At 38.2% G+C, this 19,372-nt stretch overlaps 1 protein-coding gene across 1 annotated transcript in view; it reads left to right on the forward strand.

Moving 5' to 3' along the window:
- Nucleotides 1-19,372, forward strand: part of PCSK5 (proprotein convertase subtilisin/kexin type 5) — a gene marked incomplete at its 5' end in the record, with an annotated part of 282,220 nt that overhangs the window by 69,821 nt on the left and 193,027 nt on the right. Inside the window, one exon of the mRNA XM_084236534.1 lies at nucleotides 11,882-11,995. Coding sequence (XP_084092660.1) covers nucleotides 11,882-11,995 — 114 coding nt within the window. The remainder of the gene's footprint in view (nucleotides 1-11,881; nucleotides 11,996-19,372) is intronic.

The raw sequence follows: 19,372 nt of genomic DNA on the forward strand, positions 1-19,372 counted from the left end.
GCTGCTTCTCCGAGGGCCGAAGCAGCCACCTCACTCAGACCTCAGGCCTTGCTCCAGATTTTTATGTGCTCTGACCTGTAAGTTTTGCTGAGTACCACCTTGCTGAAAGCCTCATCAGTGGTTTCTTAGGTGAGGGAATAGCAAGGAAATTGAGAAAACACTTGGTTTGCCTCAGGCAACTATATTTAAGTGAGAAAATGCCAATCCCTTTCCTTTGACCCAGGGATTTTGGACAGTGTTTTTTCCCTGAGACTGAAAGGCATGTTTCTCCCCAACCCTGACCAAAGTAGCTGTTTGCTAAATATTTCAGAGTGTGATGATGGTGTTTAAGAGCTGCCATAATTCCAGTGTTTTGGTTGCAAAACACCCTGCCCTCCCTGCCAAGTGTAAGGTTAGAGTTCAGAAATAAAATGAAATATAGTGGAAAGCAAAGACCTGTTTCATTTCTCTCAAGTGGGGGGTCTTTAGTCAGACTTCTTACCAGTCGCTTCATATGACTTATAGATTTGAAGCTTAAACCTAAACTTCTAGGGTTAAGAATTTAGGTTAGCCCCAAGAGAACATAAAAAATTGTGCAAACTTCATGCATTTTTCCTAAGGTTGTACACTTGTCTTATAGCAACAGGAGAAAGAAAAGACATTGATTTTTACCCAACTCTATTTGATTCATAGTGGTAGAGGTTGCCCAATATAACAATTGGCACTTTCTTCATTTCCAAGATTCTAAATCTGGACAATGAAGAAGTTTAAAGATGCTGGAAATATTAAAAAAAAAACTGCAGTTACCAAAGTTTAAGAAGGCATCACATTGAAAAAATAACAAAATGGATGAAACCTTAGGTACCCAAGTATGAATTTACTTATTCACCTCCTCCTGCCCCCATATTTTTGTGCTGTGATCCAAATTATGCAGTAGGGTTCATGGAAATTTAGAAACAAAAGCCATTGTTATTTATATTTAAATAGCTAGGAGAATGAGACAATATGTGCAGTGTAGCAGAATTTGTCACTGGGGAAGGGTGTTTCTCCCTATATGACTATAACTTTCATAAATAATCCTCGCTTGAGAGACATGGATTCAACTTCTTTGTTATATTAGAAAGCAAGAAGCTGACATACTTTTGATATTTAGCAGATCATCCCATATCTTCTGCTTAGAGAAATAATGAGAATGAGTGTCTTTTCCCTTGCCAGCCTTTGCCTCTTTTTTATATTAATCGCAGCTGAATTGAACAATTTCGCCACTTTGTACAAAATAATGCTCTTCTTTGTATTCACTCGATAAACAACTTGAGGACATCCAATTTTTGCAAGTACAGATCTGGGAATATCTTGAATGATTTATACACAGAGTTGCAGGATTGGTCAAAGAGAACTGAAATCCATTATGTGATTAACACTTTGCTTTAAGGTAAAAATTATCTTTTATTGGTAAAAAAATTCTTACCAATATTCAAAACCTAGCTATACTAAGGGCAGACTGAGACATAACTTATATTTACTTTAAACGTTGAATGGATTTTATTAATTATATTGCGTTGGTTTTCAAATTGCTTGGAGGATGATTATTCAAAAGGCAAATATACATGGAATCAAGTCATGTCACTGTGTTTTCAGCGCAGTGATAATCTTGATCCTAGAGTGAAGCTGGAGGGAATTATGTGCTGTCCCAATTTAATCCTTGCATTAAAATTGCATTTAATCAAAAGTGTGAATTTAACCCCAGGTGGCATTCAGACAGTAGAATTAGTTTTAGGTATTTTAGAATTCCATTTCCTTTTAATACTTGGAGAATCAAAATTGTTATTGAATTTCTTCTCATTGCTTAAATTAATTGTCCTAAAGTTTAAAATAGAAGAGTCTGAAATCCAAGTTAGAAGATGCAAGATTCTTTGCATTCTTCTGTGATTTGCCCAGAGTGGCCAGGCTGGTGTTTGTTGGTTCTCTGCCAGTGACTCAGCTGGCGCGCCTTCCCACTTCATAGCTCTGCACATGTGGCAAGTCTGGCCCCACTGAACTCCACTACAGGTTTAAAGAACACACACTAGATATTTACATATGGCTGCAAAAAGAACTTCCTTATTTTTGTATAACCTATTTTAAAGTTAAATTGTTTTGAAGATTACTCAACTGACAGTTACTTGGTTCTCATTTCATGAAGTTGCAGAGGTGGTAGTTGATATGCCAGAAATAATAGGATTAAGTATGTCTTCTGATTTCTAATACAGTGTTCTGCACTTGCTGTTACACTAAATTGCTTTTTGTTCTCTTACCCTTTCTTTGTGCTTACTGTGCTTATACTTGGGGCCTTTCCTAGCCTAGAAGTGGTTTTATAATTTCCCTGCTATTTGGATGGCATATTTAGGTCCATATTCAGACTTTTGAGGTCCTCATGCTTACTGAGCTTTTTTTTTTTCAGCTGAGTTTGTCCTACCATGAACCTCCATTCCCTCCTATAATAGATCATATCTCTGGTACATGGGAACCTGAAAGTAGTTGACCAGATGGCTGGGAATCAGCTTTGATGACCTATGTGAACTTTCTTTGTCTAACTGTGGGATGGCAAAATGCATTACTGGTATACTCACCTCTAGACCATAGGCCTCTACAGCACATGTATGAGCTGTGAACAAAAATACAGACACAGTCACTCTAAGGCTTTTGTATTTGCTACCTACATTTCCTGTAATGTTGTCTTTGAGGCATGTATGTGGCCAGTTCCTTATTATCCATATTTACCTCTTATAATAAAATATCTCTTTCAAAGATGACTTTCTTTCCCACCTTGTCTAAAATAGGTTTTATTTATTTACATGCTTGCTGTCCACTAGAATGGAAATTGCTTGAAGGCAGGATTTGGTTATTTATCTGCTGTGATTCTGTAGCATCCAGAATAGTGCCAACCACATAGCAATGCATAGACAATGAAAGGCCCTGAGGGTGGGGTAGAAATTTTAATTTTTTAATGGATGTAACCATTAATTTTTCCCTTTTACATGCTATCTCATCAGAAGGCGGTGGAGGGAATAAGCAACACATTAGGAAGTTACAGTTTTAGATGTTTGCAAATGATAGCATATTACAACAGGAGAAATATGACTTTAATTCTCAGAAAGTAAGTAATATAGTTAGAACAATAGTGCTGTGAGTTTTTCACTAAACAAAATGGAGTTTAAATTGATGACATATTTCTAAAATTGTGGTTCTCTTAGAGAAAGCCCACTAATTACAAAATTTCATGGCAATTCAAGGTTTTCACTTTGGCCTATATATCTTCTATCATGCTATTCTGAATGTCCATGCAGTATTTATTTCACAACTTCTGTTGTTCAAATGACCTTTCAAAATTGTCAGATTCCCAGTATTCCTGACAAGATGATTCTCTAACATAAGTCTGTGAAGTGTGCAGTCCTTAAATCAATTCAAAATGTCTGTCTCAAGCAAATTGAATAAAAATTCTCCATCAAATAAAATATAAGGCTTATTTTGTTCAGATGAATCTGAAATAAACAGAATTCGAGCAATTGTGGTTTTTTTCTTTTAAAAAAAAGTGACTCAAATCAAGTTAACAATCAAAACAATGTTAGTATTTAACAACTCACTAATTACCAGTTATTAGAGGGAACAAGATTTCAAGAATATAATACCCTCATCTAAACACTTACTTTTTAAGAGTTTCTGATTCTTTCACTGATTAACTCTGATTTCTTAACCAGAGTCTTAGAAATGGGATATGTTGGCTTCAGATTTTAGGGCTTGGGAGCAGTTTGTTGGTGCTAAATTGTCTTCATCAGTCCTCTTATAGCAAAGAAGTTAAAGTATAAGGCTATGCACTCAACTCATACTTTTTTTTTTTTTTTAAATCAAAACAATTCTGTCTATTTTATTTAAAATGTCAGAGAAGAAAACAGGGGAGAAATCTTTCCATGGTCTTTCCCCCCATTTTGTCAACATGAATCAAAAAAGGATAGGAAAGGTGGTGCAAGGGTTTAAACACCGTGCTATGAAGCAATTTTGCAGCCTCTGCAGCACAAGTTCAATCCCCAGCCAGCCAGGGAGCTACCCACATGGCTCAGCAGACCTCTCTCCTGTCTTGCCCGCTGCTCCCCTCAGCAGTATATTTCAGTAAGTCTGCCTGTTCTGTTCCCTCCTCTGTCTCTGGTGAATCCTCTCACCTCCTGTATCTCTGGCCTGTACTTCAGCTCTTGTATGCATAAATAAATGATTTTTTTAAAAAAAGGATAGAAAAGAGGAGTCCCATGTATTTTATTTTTTGTTTATTTTCAAATCACAAAACATGTATTATAATTTACTACACTGCTTTCTAAATCTTAACCTTGCTCCTTCACAGAATGAAAAGAACATTTACCAACTGAAGCACCTACCTCACTCCTTTACTGCTTTTAGCACATGCTTTTTTATTCCCAGTCAAATCAGAGAATAGGACTACATAGATAAAATTTCACATGTAGAAGGGAGAGTGTATTGAGTCTGTCTTCTCTCATTTTATTGATAAAAGAGGCCTGGAACAGTTTTGCAAGGTCACACAGGTGACTGGTGGCAAATCTAAGTTTATAAACCAAGGTCTCCAAATTACTACCACTTCTTTTTGTTATTTACCCATCATTCTTTCAATATCTGTTATGTTAGAGCATAATATAAAACTGTCTAAGACACTTTTTATATACTTCTCATTATTGCTTTTTAAAAATATGTTGTAATTTAGGCATTTTGTAACATTGAAATTGTTTGATTATGTGATAATAATGAATGGAACATGGTAAATTGAAACATTTTTATTTGTATAAGTAACATATTATCATAGATTTAAAGGAATAAGGTATCAAAGGGTACATAGTAAATGGTTTTGTTTCTATCTCTGTACCTCAGTCACCTACTTTTCCCCCAGAAAGCAACTAGTGTTAGGATTTAAAAAAAAAAGATTTATTTTGCATACAAGAGCAAAGGTACAGACCAGAGATATGGGGGGTGAGAGGATCCACCAGAGACAGAGTGGGGAACAGAACAGGCAGCCTGACTGAAATACACTGCTGAGGGGAGCAGTGGGCAAGACAGGAGAGGTCTGCTGCTCCGTGTAGCTTGCTACTTGGCTGGCTGGGGATTGAACTTGTGCTGCAGAGGCTGCAAATTGCTTCATAGTGCAGTGCTTAACCCCTTGCGCCACCAGGGAGGCCCAGTGTTAGGATTTTCATGTGTGGAATGAATCAACTGAGAGAAATGCAAAGCTTATAGTATTTTTTATAGACTATTTGCATATGACTTTTTTTTTTCATTTTAATGAAGACTGTTCTTTTTCATCTCATAACGTCTATTTCATTCTCCCTTTTTTTTTGGTTAAATGTATGCCATTGTATTGATATGCCATTAGGTTTTTAACTAATTTAATCTATCGATATTCAGATTATTTAATAGCAGTGCTTCTGTAAATAACCTTGCATATTTACCTGTATAGACAAAGATGTAGGATAAAGTCCTATCCCTTTTCTACTATCTGTTCATTTGATATTTTGTTGTTAATATTGTTAATGAAGTACCACTATTAACATCCTTGTTAAATTTTTGACAGTATAGGGTTTCTCCCCTCAGGTGTGGTCACCGTACCTCACCTACCGCCAAAGCACGCATCATCTTCCACCATAGTCTCTTGTGTGCCCTCTCCCCTCTCCTGTTTTCATTCCTTCTTTCCCTCCCCTCTTAGATGCCTCAAATCTGTAGTCAGTTTTTAGGGTTGGTTTTAAAGTTTGTTTTTGATCATTTACTTAGTTTCTTCTCTATATCTTATTTATAAATGATACCATCCAGTATTTATCTTTCTCCTTCTGGCTTATTTTGCTTAACATAATCTTTCCAGCTCCATCTATGTTGTGCAAGTGGCCTGAGTTTATCTTTTCCAGTCCCTGTGGAAAGCTGTGTAGAGACTCCTCAAAGACTAAAACTAGTTCTGCCCTATGACCCAGCAATTCCACTCCTAGGTATCTACCCAAAGAACACAAAAAAAAACACTAATTTGAAAGGAAACCTGCACTTCTATACTTATTGCAGTACTATTTATAATAGCCAAGGTTGGAAACCTAAATGCCCAAAAACAGATAGATGAGTAGATCATGAAGATGTGGTATATGTAAAAAATGGAATACTATTCAGCAGTCAAAAACCATAAATGCACTCCTTTTGCTTTTGATTTTTTTTTTTAATATTCCTCATGTGAGTGATGCCATGCAGTATTTGTCTTTCTTGCACCATTATAATTTGGTTTTTATTTGTATGTATGTGATAACATAATGTATATTCATATGATAACATCCAAGGGGGTGGGGGGAAGCAAATATTGTTTAAAAATGAACAATGATGTAAAAATGAAAAATATATAAAAAAATAATTACCCCTTTTCTCCTATTGTTAATAAATTACCTTCTCTGTGTGTTGTTTAGCATCAGAAAGTTGGTAAATTCCAAAATAATGAGAGATGGGTTCAAGAGATTATAGGGGTAAGCATCCTATAATTACCAGCTAGTGGGTTTTGTGTGACAGGTGAGATCTGATGAAAAAGAACATCTGGTCTAGAAAAAGATTCTGAAGAGGCCGATGCCTGATGTTCTCTGGGACTGTGTAGGGAGGAGAGCTGAATGAGAAGAGGTGTGTTCTTAAAACCTTGCAGCATGAAAACATTGTATTAATGGTGGCAGACCGATGATTTCAAAGGCCCTGTGGTTTTTATTCTCTAGATTAATTGTACTTCCTAATATATAAGAAACAGAACATTTATAAGTTAAACCAATGAGGGAAAGCAGACTACTTTTATTTTCCTGGGCTGATCATAGTTTTATGAAATTGAATTTCTAAGAGTCCTTTCTTTGCATTGGGCTTCTTGGCAAGAAGTGAAACCTGAATAATGCATTACTTCTGAGCTTTTTCTTGAAGGGCTCGAGGACAGACATATGGATTATGGTTTAAAAATATAAATATGGTCTTTCCAGTCATAGAAATCTTCTGATCCAAGAGATGCTTTTCCCACTTAGAAAAAAAATATGGGTCTATATACTCATAAAGAACCAAGGCAAAATACATGGTATTTGACACTGAAAAAAACCTTACTGTACTTTTTGAGTATTGTAGCTCTGTGATCACATAGAGTCAATTCTAGGTGCCAAGTTGCTATACTACCTTCTAGCCACCAAACCCTGTAACTATACATTTTTTGTTTGATAAAATTATAGCAGAGCTGTTATTTTTAAAGATATTTTGTTCTATTTTATTGCCCATAGTTCATCTAGGAAAATGACTGTCACTTGTTTTTCTCACATACTTACCCTACTTGTCGACTTTTGTGAGTATGTGTGTGTGCATGGGCGAGTGCCTAATTAGCATGCCATTGTAGAAACAATTATGCATCCTACCACAGTATAGACTTGTCCTGATTTCTAACAGTCATTGAGTCCACACGGGGGAAGATTTGCACTTTATGGTTTATGCATACATATATGTTGGCAGTGCAGAATCTATAGAGTCTCTGTTTGGAAAGGCTGCTACCAATGTAAGATTAATTTGAAAAGATTTCTGTCTAAACAGATCTGCTGCCTTCTTGTACAAAGCATACAAATATGAACTAATTCAATGTTATTGGGTTAAGACACAGATAGGAATATAAGGCTTGCAAATATAATTTGCTTAGTTAAATTTTTTGCAGATGGTCTAGTTAATCAGTGATAGGACCTGTGTCAGATGTCATTCATAACTACATTTTTATGAAGTGGAGAGTTGTAGGATACTTGCTAGATGTTCCTTGGTAAGATGTTAAAGCTGTCAAATACAAAGGCTATTTTTACTCATCTTTATATTCCCAGCAGTGTCTGGTATAGAGCAGGAGCTAGTGCTTACGAACGGATACATGGGTAAATGGAAATCACTCCTTAGATTGTTTGAAATGAAGAGACTAAGATGGTTCCTGGAAATAGAAAAATTATGTGTATGCCCATGTTTGCTGCTCCATTTTAGTTGAGAAGGAAATTGATTTTGTTTCATATATTTTTAGAAATATGGTCACTTAAAAATTATTAAAAATAATTACACCCATTTTTATTGCTACATTAGTTTTTATGTGTTTTCTAAAAAATTGAATTAAATTAAAAAAATTATTTTGAAGTAAAGAAAAAACAAGACCCTTATTAGCTTCTCTGGCAACTATTGTCCAGTAGTTTAAAGATATGTGATGGGCCTCCCCAGTGGCACAGCGGTTGAGCACTGGGTTGCAAAGCTGCCCTGCAGCCTCTGCAGTGCCAGTTCAATCCCCGACCGCCGGTGAGGGTCCCACATGGCACGCAGACCTCTCCTGCTGCCCACTGCTCCCCTCAGCAGTGTACTTCATCGGTCTGCCTGTTCTGTTCCCTGCTCTGACTCTGGTGAATTCTCTCACCCTCCCGTGCTTCTGACTGTACCCAGTGCTTGTATAAATAAATAAATCTTAAAAAATAAAAAAAGATATCATGTGTTACCTTTAGTTCAATGTGCGCGCGTGTGTGTGTGTGTGTATGTGTAGAGTAGAATGATTTAGTGCCAGAGAATCACTAGATTAATTAAAACAGGAGCAGAAAAACCTTCATTTTCCAGAGTATTATTTTTTGTTTATTGAATTTTCTGTTCTGTACTATTTGCTTAAATTACTTGAGAGAAGTCCAATACCAGTCTCACTGAGCTAACATGCCCGTGTCCCCTTTAGGAAATTCTGGGGACAATGCACTACTTCACTCTTTCCATCTTCCACCCATTCCATGGGTCACACCCCCACACCCACCTTCAAGGACAGCTTCAGCGCATCTGTCTGGTTTCCTTTTACTGTCACATCTTGCTGGGACTCTCTCCTGACTTCTTGTACTTCGTAGAATCCTTGTGATTACATGGGGTCCCCTGGATATATCAGGCTAATCTCCCTATATTAAGGTTATTTGATTAGGAACTTTAATTCCATTTGTAACCATAATTCCGTTTTGCCATATATCATACCAGATCAACATTTTCTAGGGATTAGGATACAGACATCTTTGGGGGCCAGTGTTCTGCCTCTTACATAATTATAGAATGTTAATTGGTATCATTCTGTTGTGTTCACTGTTTTATGATGACTGTTATTCCACAATTCTAACTCAAACATTTAAATTTTTAAAGATTATAAATGAGATCACATCTTTTCTCTTAAAACCCTCCAGAAGTCTCCTAATACATTTAGAATGAAAGGCAAACTCCTTACCAGAATTGTAGAGCCCTGTGTATCCTTGCACTGCCTCTCTGACTTCATGTCCTCCACTCTCTACCTTGACCGATATCTGCAGCCATACACACCTCCTGCCTAGGTCCTTTTCACTCTTAGCATCTTAGCTTGTCTCAGTATTTGCAATATTCTTCCTGCAGATTGTCATATCACTGTCTTTTGGATCCCAGGTTAAATTTACCTCCTCAGTGAGACTTCCATTATCTACCTGCCCCCACTTCTTATTTCAATTCCTGGCATAGCACTTATCACTTTCTAAGATTTTTCTAATTAATTAACCAACTAACTTCCAAGAGAGCAAGGAAAAGACTGGTTTTGCTTTCTGCTGTATCCTTTGTGCACAGAATAGTACCTGGCAGAGGTCAAGGTTTCAATAATTAGGGGTGACAAGGAAGAATGGACAAACAGGTTAATACATGACTTTATTATTGTGGCATCTGGATTGGTGTACCTCTGGATTCAGCACTGATTTTACAATGTCATAGAATTTGTCCTCTGTGAACATTTCTGTTCAGTGCCCATATTGCAAATCAATTCAAACTATTTTGCTTTTAAACTTGCATAACAATAGACATCTGGATTTTAAAAATTACCAGAGAAAGCACACGATGATGCAGACCTGTGATCCTAACCAGAAATAGACCTAACATTTCTTTAGGAGGTTTTGTGGTTCTGTTTTCTGTGCTAGTGATATAACTAGGAATTCACTATTAAATGAATCTTACCAATATTCTTGTTGAATGTATTTTCCAGTATGAGAAACTTCTTAGGCTTTTGCTAAAAATGGATCTGCCATACAATCCATCAGTTCCACATCTAGATATCTACCAAACACAAAAACACTCCAATGTTTATTGCAACACTATTTACAATAGCCAAGATATGTAAATAACCCAAATGCCCAAAGACGGGATCAAGCAGATATCGTATATACAACATAATGGAATATTACTGAGCAATCAAAAAAGATAAACTCATGCCATTTGCAGCAACATGGATGGAGCTGGAAGGGATTATGCTCAGTGAAATAAACCAGAAAGAAAAAGATAAATGTCAGATGGCTTCACTTACATGTGCAATCTAGAAAAATTAAAGGGTCAAACAAAGACAAATCTTGAAAGCTGACCATAGTTCTGAGTCATTCAGCAGGGAAGAAAGAGGGAAAGGATGAAAATGGGGTGGGGGAGAACACAGTGGACTATGGTAGAGGACTATGGGTGCTTTGGTGGTGGGAAAGCTACAGTGACCACACCTGAGGGGAGAAATCCTATGCTGTCAAAAAATTTACAAGGGTATAAAATAATGGTGCCCCATTAAAAAATAATTAAAATTTAAATTTAAAAAAATGTCTTTGGCTTTTGGCCTTGCTACTCAATTTATAGCTATGCACTTTGTACGTGTTAATCAATACCTTAGTAACCCCTTTCCTCCAATAGTCTTTAATCAAGCAGCTGAGAAAGGTTTTGAAATCTTAAAGTGTGGGTATGAAATCACAGCCATGGACTAAGAAGTCCCCTACTTGCTTCCCCATTTTAATTCCTTCATTGAGAGTAGAAATAACGGGTAGAACAGAGCATTTAATGGTTTTGTGACTATAGTGGCTCCGAGCAGAAGATATCAACAAAAGAGAGTTTAGGAACAAATTATAGAATGCCACCAGGGCTGACATTATATTTGAGATGCTCCATTCACATTGAAACATGCTTATTATTATGCTGATGTAATGATTACCTATTTTTAAAAGTGCCAGGATACTGGGATTATCTCCTATCTAGTGTGTTTGAATTTTATAGCTGATAAGGAGCTGATGATGGCTCAGGAAATTGAGTGACTTCTCCAGCCTTGTGCCAGAGATGGGTCTCAGGGCTTTGATTTTCTGATCCTACAAATAGTGCTTCTTCTACCACATTATATTCTAGAAAGCCATTTAAAAACTATTGTGTGATCCCAGAACATTTGATTCCAGAACAATTTAAAATTTTATGTGTAATAGTAAGATGTTTAAAATTTTTTGATGGATAGAATAAGGCAGGGGTCATAAACTGGCCTGTGGGCTAAATTGAGTCTGCTCTTTGTTTTTGTATATAAAATTGTATTGGAACACAGACGTACCCATTCATGTAGGTATTGTCTCTGGCACCACAACAGTAGAATCAGTATCCTAAGAGCAACAGAGATCATATGACCTGCAAAGCCTAACATAGTTATTATCTGGATCTTTACAGAAAAGATTTACTAAAATCACCTTGAAAAAAAAATCACCTTAAAAATTATCACTTTCGGTTTGCACTAAAATGTAAGCAAAATATGCCACCTAAAAAAGCTAAAAGGCTAGTAAATTGCTTAGAGATATGAATTACCTGTCATGAAAGAATAAAAAGTCCTCCCCCATTAAAAACAAGCTAGAACTAGATTTTTAGAGATTGTTGGAACATCTGGACTTAGAGATCTGGTTGCCAGAATGAAGCCCATGACTTGAAAGGAATGGACTCAATAGGGGAAATGCTTCCAGCTGTCATGTATGTTGTGCTAACTGTGCTAGCTGTCATGTATGATGGAACTTGATCACTCACCAACTATCCTCCTCCTTGGCAGGTGGAGTGGATCCAACAGCAAGTGGTAAAAAAACGGACGAAGAGGGATTATGACTTCAACCGTGCCCAGTCTACTTATTTCAATGATCCCAAGTGGCCCAGCATGTGGTACATGGTAAGCTTGCCCGGCCCAGGGCAGTGTCATCCAGTCTTGTGTTGCCCAGTAAGCACCTATTGAGACTGGGAGGTCCCTGAAACAGTGACCAGGGACTTTTTCCTCTTTCAGACCCACCACTGTGTAGCAGTAACTTTCTAAGTTTGAGCCAGAGGATAAGAAAATATAGTAAGGAACAGACCCTCTTCAACCTATGAAACATATATTCACTCTGATAATGCATTTACTCCTCTTTGAAATCAATTTGTTAATGGATATTGACTCTTAGAAGTCATTGAAATGACTATTGGCAATTTTTGATTTAAGTTTTTTAATATGTGCCTTTTTACTTCAGGTACTAGTTTTTAAAACTTGGCTAAGAAAACACTGATTGGACAAGTGTTTGATCTGTAGATAGTTAAGTGGTTGCAGCAAAACACACTTAACATGTTACAAAGCATGATCCACCAGTTCACCTGACATTGCCACCTTTGGAAATATTCTCATCCTGGGTCTATCTTCATGACTGCTGAAAAATGCATTAGCTATGTTGCTTATTATTTATTATGAACCCATATATCATCAAGTTGTCATGTAATCTGCAAAATGACCATTACTTTTCTCTTTTTTGAAAATATTTATTGGTAATTATTGCCAATGCAGTTGCCCTGAATCTTTTTTCACAATCGCTCTCCCTGCTTCTCTATAAAGTCAAGACATTTCACATACCTGCTTGCGCTTTCCTGCCTGTTGCTTTCATCCCTTGGTCTGGAGTGCTCTCTCTGCCCTTCCCATCTCCTCTGGCTGGGCTAATCCATCCTTCAGAGCTACCCCTGAAGCTGACGGTGCCTTTCCTTATGTCCTCATCTCTCACCGTTTTTCCTTCCTCTGTTCTCATAGGTCTTCTGTCCCAGTCACTTGGGACATTCTTCACTTGTTACTTACTTTTGTAGTTTATAATGTTTTTAAAAAATTTCTCTCTTACACTGGGGCTGGGAGGTGAGGTTCGGGGGGAGGCCTCTGGAGAACCCAAACTTGCACCCTGCCATGCTCAGCATTTGTTTATTTGGAGATAGGTGAATGTCCCTGGCATTTTCTCCACTTTCTCTTTTCTTAGTTTCACCCAGAAGTCAAAGATGGAAATAATTTGGACCCCAAATAGAATTTTCCACAGAAAATGCTTTCATGAATTAGGAAAAAAATACAACTAAAGTAGGAGTTAGGAGTTACCTGAGGGGATAGTAAGACACTTGAGAGCTTATTAGCTCCAAGACCAAGAAAGAGTGACACATAAGGGAAGGCCTCAGAGTGTTGGCAGGAGCTAAGGAGCTTTGTCTGCACTGACAAAATGATAAGAGTGTAATGGGATTAAGAGATAGGATGGAAGCAAAATCCCTTTTCACCCTTGTTTAGAATGTCAGGTTGGGGGAAACCCGCCTTGCCTTACATGTCTTGTTGAAAGAACCAAATGACTTTCTGTACTTGTCCTGCTAGGCAGTGGGAGTACAGCTCTCTCTGATTCTCTCAAAATTCTGCTTGGCAGGGTTCGCCCTAGTTGGACTCATTGCTGAGGTGTCACCTTGACCGCCTGGTGACCATAAAGGTTTAAATGCCTGTATGGTGCACTCTTCACTCTGAAGACCCGCTGCTATTTCTTTGGAAAAGCTCTTTTGATAGGAGAAATTGTTTCAGAATAAGGGAAGAGATTCTGTTGGGCCATTTAAAATGTTGAACATTTTCAACACAGTAATAATTAACATAGGAAGCATTTATTGTTATTTTTTTCTTATTTATACAAGCACTGGGTACAGTCAGAAGTGCGGGAGGGTGAGAGAATTCACCAGAGCCAGAGCGGGGAACAGAACAGGCAGACTGATGAAATACACTGCTGAGGGGAGCAGCGGGCACGACAGCAGAGGTCTCTCACGCCATGTGGGACCCTCGCCGGCATCCGGGAATCGAACTGGTGCTGCAGAGGCTGTGGGCAGCTTTGCAGCCCAGCACTCAACCACGGCGCCTTTAGGGGAGGCCCAGGAAGCATTTACTGAGCACTTACTATGTGCCAGATAATGTGCTATAGGAGCATTTCTCTAAAGTAGTGTAAATAATAGTGTGTGAATATTGACCCTATTATTAAATTAAATTGAGAAACAGTAAAACTTAGGTACCTTGCCTAAGGTGACCCAACCTCAAAGTGGGAGAGCAGAGATGCCAAGCCAAGCAGTTTGATGAGAGCACATAGGGTTAGCCCTGCAGCCTATCACCACCCCCCCCCTCTTTGTTTAAAGTGCCATCATAAGGAGAACTCTAGTCTTACCCTCCAGGAACTTCTAGTCTATCCACAGAGAAGGGGCTAAAATAAAGGTAGGATGGTGGATGCCATGTAGGATGAACAAAGTATCTTGTGGACCAGCAACATGCTTCAAAGCTTCCTGTTCAGTAATGGCTTTTACTTAACAAAAGCCATGGGAAATAGGTTTACACATTTTACGTTTATCTGTCAGTAGCAATATAACAGGATGAGAGCCAGAACTTCAAATTTACAAATCTGGATTCAACTTCTCATTTCTTTACTTACTATGCCCATGATTGAATCCTTTAAACTGTTCTCAATTCTAAAATAAGAGTACGGTTAATGTATTACTTTATGATGTTCTGTCAGCAACAGACAATATATGACAGTGGCCACAATAAGCCACACCATGTAGTCTAGGTAGGCAGTAGGCTATGCCCTCTAGGTTTGTGTAATTATGTCTTGTTCAACAAAAATGAAATCGCCTAACTATGAGTTTATCAGCACATATCCCTGTCATTAAGCAATGCATGGCTGTATCTAGACCTTATGTAAGTTAGCCATCAGCATTACAAATCACAGAGCTTAGTTTTTAAAACAATAGTTTTCTCATGGGTTCTGTAGGTCAAGCATATACAATGCATATACATTATCAAAGCCTTGATAATGCCTCTGTTCTGTGGTATCTGGGGTTTCAGCTGGAAGACTGAAAAGCTTGACTAGCGCTAGAAGATCCACTTCCAAAGTGCCCTAGTTACCCGCTGGTTCCCATCCACATGAGCCTCTTGTCATAGGGCTGCTTGTGCTGACTTCCCCAGGGGAAGTGATCCAAGAGGTCATGTCCAGAGTGGTGATGTCTTTTGTGATCTAACCTCAGAAACAGTTCTGTGATTTGCCATTGGTCACATGTGCCAACATGTGAGAGGGGGATTACAAGAGGGGAAAAATCCTAGGACATAAGGATCATAGAGGAACAAGATTACCAAAATCAAATGCAATACTGCTTGAGAAGCTTTTAGTAGTGTCTGACACTAGAAAATGTTCGACAAATCATAATAATTGCTATTCTCTCTGACTTAATTATAATACCTGTGCTTTCCTTTTTATCTGCTGTTTAAATTGCTACTAGTCAAAAAAGAGTGGACTTGCATGTCCAGGGGGCGTTCTTCAGAACATTCTGGTGACACATCAGTGACAGCTGAGGCAAGGTACTGATTTTCATCTTCTTCCTCTATCTGAGCCCCTGCCACAGTGTTTTTGAGGGTGCTTCAGTGGGGTCCTGCCTGAAGCTCTTTAGCCTAGGCTCCTCCCTGTCATTCTGTTTTTATTATGGGAGAATGGATATTCAAGATTGGCATGAAGTGTGCCTGAGTGTCTTTTTCACTTAATTTAAAAGCATTGCCTTTTTCACTCCTCCCCTTGGAAAGTGGGGTGTGAAACTATTATGTTTAGCCTTGCAGCTTGGACAATATATTCAGGGGAATGTGAGTGTGTGATGGAGATGATGGCTGGACAATTACTCCTCTGTCCTGAAATGGCACACTCATGCTTCCCAGAGTTGGGAGCATCTGATCTTAGAAACAGAGCCCACTTTCTGTTACATCTTGTTGCACCTTCTCCTGCATCTGCTCTTTGTCCAGCATGGTAGCAAGTACTGAAAATTTAGGAAAAAATTGTTTGTGATTTCTAAGGTTAGCAAAGCAGGGAAACATATATAATACCAGTGAAATCTTGCTGGGCAAATGACTCCTCCCCTAGAAGTTTCTCTGGGATCATATACCTGTGTCCAGCCACTGAGCTTTGGGATTTGGGCTGTAATTGTTGCTTACAGGTTTGCTTCTTCCATTAGAATCTCCTGAGTAGTTTTTAAAGCATGTCAGTTTGGCACCCGTGGGAGACTCTTTATGTGCTGGTGAGTGGAGCTCCCAGGCAGTAGAATTACATGTCAGGGCTTCCTGAGTATTTCTGATGTGCAGCCAGGATCTGGAAGCTCTGCTGCCAGGAATCCTATAATATTCAATGCCAGGGGCCTCCCCGGTGGTACAGCAGTTGAGCACTGGGTTGCGAAGCTGCCTGCAGCCTCTGCAGTGCTGGTTCGATCCCCGGCCACCAGGCGAGGGTCCTACATGGCGCGCAGACCTCTCCTGCTGCACCCACTGCTCCCCTCAGCAGTGTATTTCGTCCATCTGCCTGTTCTGTTCCCCGCTCTGGCTCTGGTGAATTCTCTCACCCTCCCGTGCTTCTGATTGTACCCAGTGCTTGTATAAATAAAAATAAATAAATCCTTAAAAAAATTAAAAAAGAAATTAAAAAAATATTCAGTGCCAGGCATGTGGTAAATAAATGCTCAATACATGCTACTTGAATGAATAGATAAGTAAACTGGAATGAAAGTGAATCTGTGATAACTTAGAGAGAGGTGATTGCTCACATTTATTGAGTGCTTGGTGTCAAGCCTTTTTGCCAAACTTTTACATCTATTATCTTATTGCCAAAATTCTAGTGAATTTAGGAACTATTATTGTCTTCATTTTACACATGAAATTAAAAAGTTAAGTTAGTTTTCAAAGTCACAGCATTTACCCGAGGCAGATGCTGGTATTCAAAACATACCCAATTGTGAGGCTTCCAACTTGGTTTCCAAAGTAGCAGGCATCACAATCATCTGTGGGATTGTTGCCCACCCTCTCACGCCCCCCAGCGGAGATCTGGGGATTTGCATTTCTAACAATTGCCCAGTTGGTACTGATGCGAGGGACCCCTTTGAGATTTCACTCTCTACCATACTTCAAGCATAATGCCCTGTGAGCCAACTGTCTCCCTTCTGCCCATTATCAGCTGGGGGAAATAGGGCTTTTAAATTTAAGGGATGTTTTAAAGCCAACTCAGTCCATTTAACTTGTTTTTCTTGATCTTATACCTTTTATTTACTGACAACATTTTCTGTTTGGAAAACTATCAGAGTTAATAGGAGAAGACATTTTCACTTTATCTGCACCGATTGAAAACACCCTGGACTTATATATTCTTTCAAGAGACTCCACAGACAGAGGATATTAGATAGGAAAGGTCAAGAGGAGCTGGAGAAGGCTTTAGGAAATTGCTATAATATAAATGGTTTTAACATACCCAGCTAGCACAATAAACCATTTTGACCTAGTGAAGAAAATTCAATATGACTCTATAGACAGCAAAGCTATATGATGCATACTTAAGAGTCATAGAATAATAATCAAGCAAATTTAGGGTGCTAAATATTTTAAAAAGTATTACAAAAATATTTAAGACATACAAAAAGTTTAAAGAATACCCCAAATACTTGTTCATCTACCCAATGTTATGGAATAAAACATTATCTATTAGTTGAAGCCACCTGTGAACCCTACCTTAACTGTCCCTTTATCCCCTACAGAATTATACAGATGCCGAAATGGAAATACTGTAGGACATCTCCCTCATAGGCAGCATGATTCTCTTTGTAGGAGGGAGGGAATTTTTCAGTTACCAATAGATTCATAGTTCTTGAAATCATAATGAAACACACATCTGCACATGGAATTCAATATGGGAGCTATAGATGAGCAGTCCCTAGAGACACCCTGGAAATGAAATGTGGATGAAAATATAAGTTTAATAAAAAAGCTCTTTGATTCCTACTGCCATAAATATTTTATTGCTTAAGGGAATGGATGCAGTAGTATCTATTGTTTCATGTCTAACTCTTAAGAGCTAATAATGATTTTGGAAAAACATATAGTAAATAACTTAACCATTTTTCCCCTCCCTTAAGTAAGCAAGCTTGAGTCACAAGAAAAAAAGTAAAAGTAAAGGACTCATGAAATCTTGCCATTTGACTATCTGACTCTACTTGTGGGTGTGATTGATATTCTAAACTCATCATCTTAGTTAGCACAGTAGAATTTTTTGTGATGGTTATTGGGTGGCCTGTTTAATATGCGTTCCTTAAAACCAGACTGTAACAAATGGGCTTTCTTTTTGATGTACTACCTCAGATTTCAAGAAAGCTTGCTGGGTGGCTTTTCTAGGGAGAGAAAAAAAGTCATATTTGTCGATCAGCAGAGTGAAAATTAGCTGAGTTTGGTTATGCGTGTGTGGCATATCTGCCAAAAACTATGAACTAGCTAGGATAGTAATTGCGAAAAATGATTTTAAGCCACATGGTTCATTCTCAGCCAACTGGATAGACTTTAGTACTCCAAGAATTTGAGGCATTGCTGTTTCTGTGGTTGGCACACATTTTCCTAATGATTTATGCTGTCATTTGACTCTAATAAAATCTGGTGGAGTTTGTGGCATTATTGTCCTGGCAGCTTGGAAATCATCCTTTTAAAACACCCCATTTAACAGTTTTAATTGAAAATGCAACATGGTGCAAATCTACAACCATGTGGCATATTCTGATACAATTGGGAGACATCCTGAGCATGGGCAGACTCCAGCCAGGCAGCAAATGATTTACTGGTAGAAACCTCTGGGAGCTGAGACATGGTTTGTTGTGCTCATTTTGGCTTCTCAGTATCTCTGTGTCCTATACAAAAGTATTTGAGTTCCCTCAAACTTAATTAACTGAAAAAAAATTAAATATGGACTAGATGTATTAGTAGACAGACTAAGGGGCACCCCAGTATCCTCAAACCTGCCTGCTTTAAGTGGGTTTTGCCATCCACTGCATGAAAACAAAACATACTCCTAGTTTGTGACACCCTTCAATAGAAAAGAACTTTAATAGAATTAGTAAGCAATCGGGATAAGAGAAAGAATATTGTTAAAATAGTTTCCAATTAAAACAACCCAAATGCCCAAAAATAGATGACTGGATCAAGAAGATGTGTATATATACACAATGGAATATTACTCAGCAATCAAAAAAGATAAACTCATGCAATTTGCAGCAACATGGATGCAGCTGGAAGGGATCATGCTCAGCAAAATAAGCCAGAAATAAAAAGAAAATATGGATGGTCTCACTCATAGCAGGAATCCAGAAAACCTAAATAAGGGACCAAAATCAATAAGCAACTATAGACCAGAGACACACTACTGTGGGGCCGGGGGGGAAGAGAGAGGGATTAGGATCAGAAAAG

The sequence above is a fragment of the Talpa europaea genome (genome assembly GCF_964194135.1).
Source record: "Talpa europaea genome assembly, chromosome: 7".
In the NCBI taxonomy this organism is placed as follows: domain Eukaryota; kingdom Metazoa; phylum Chordata; class Mammalia; order Eulipotyphla; family Talpidae; genus Talpa; species Talpa europaea.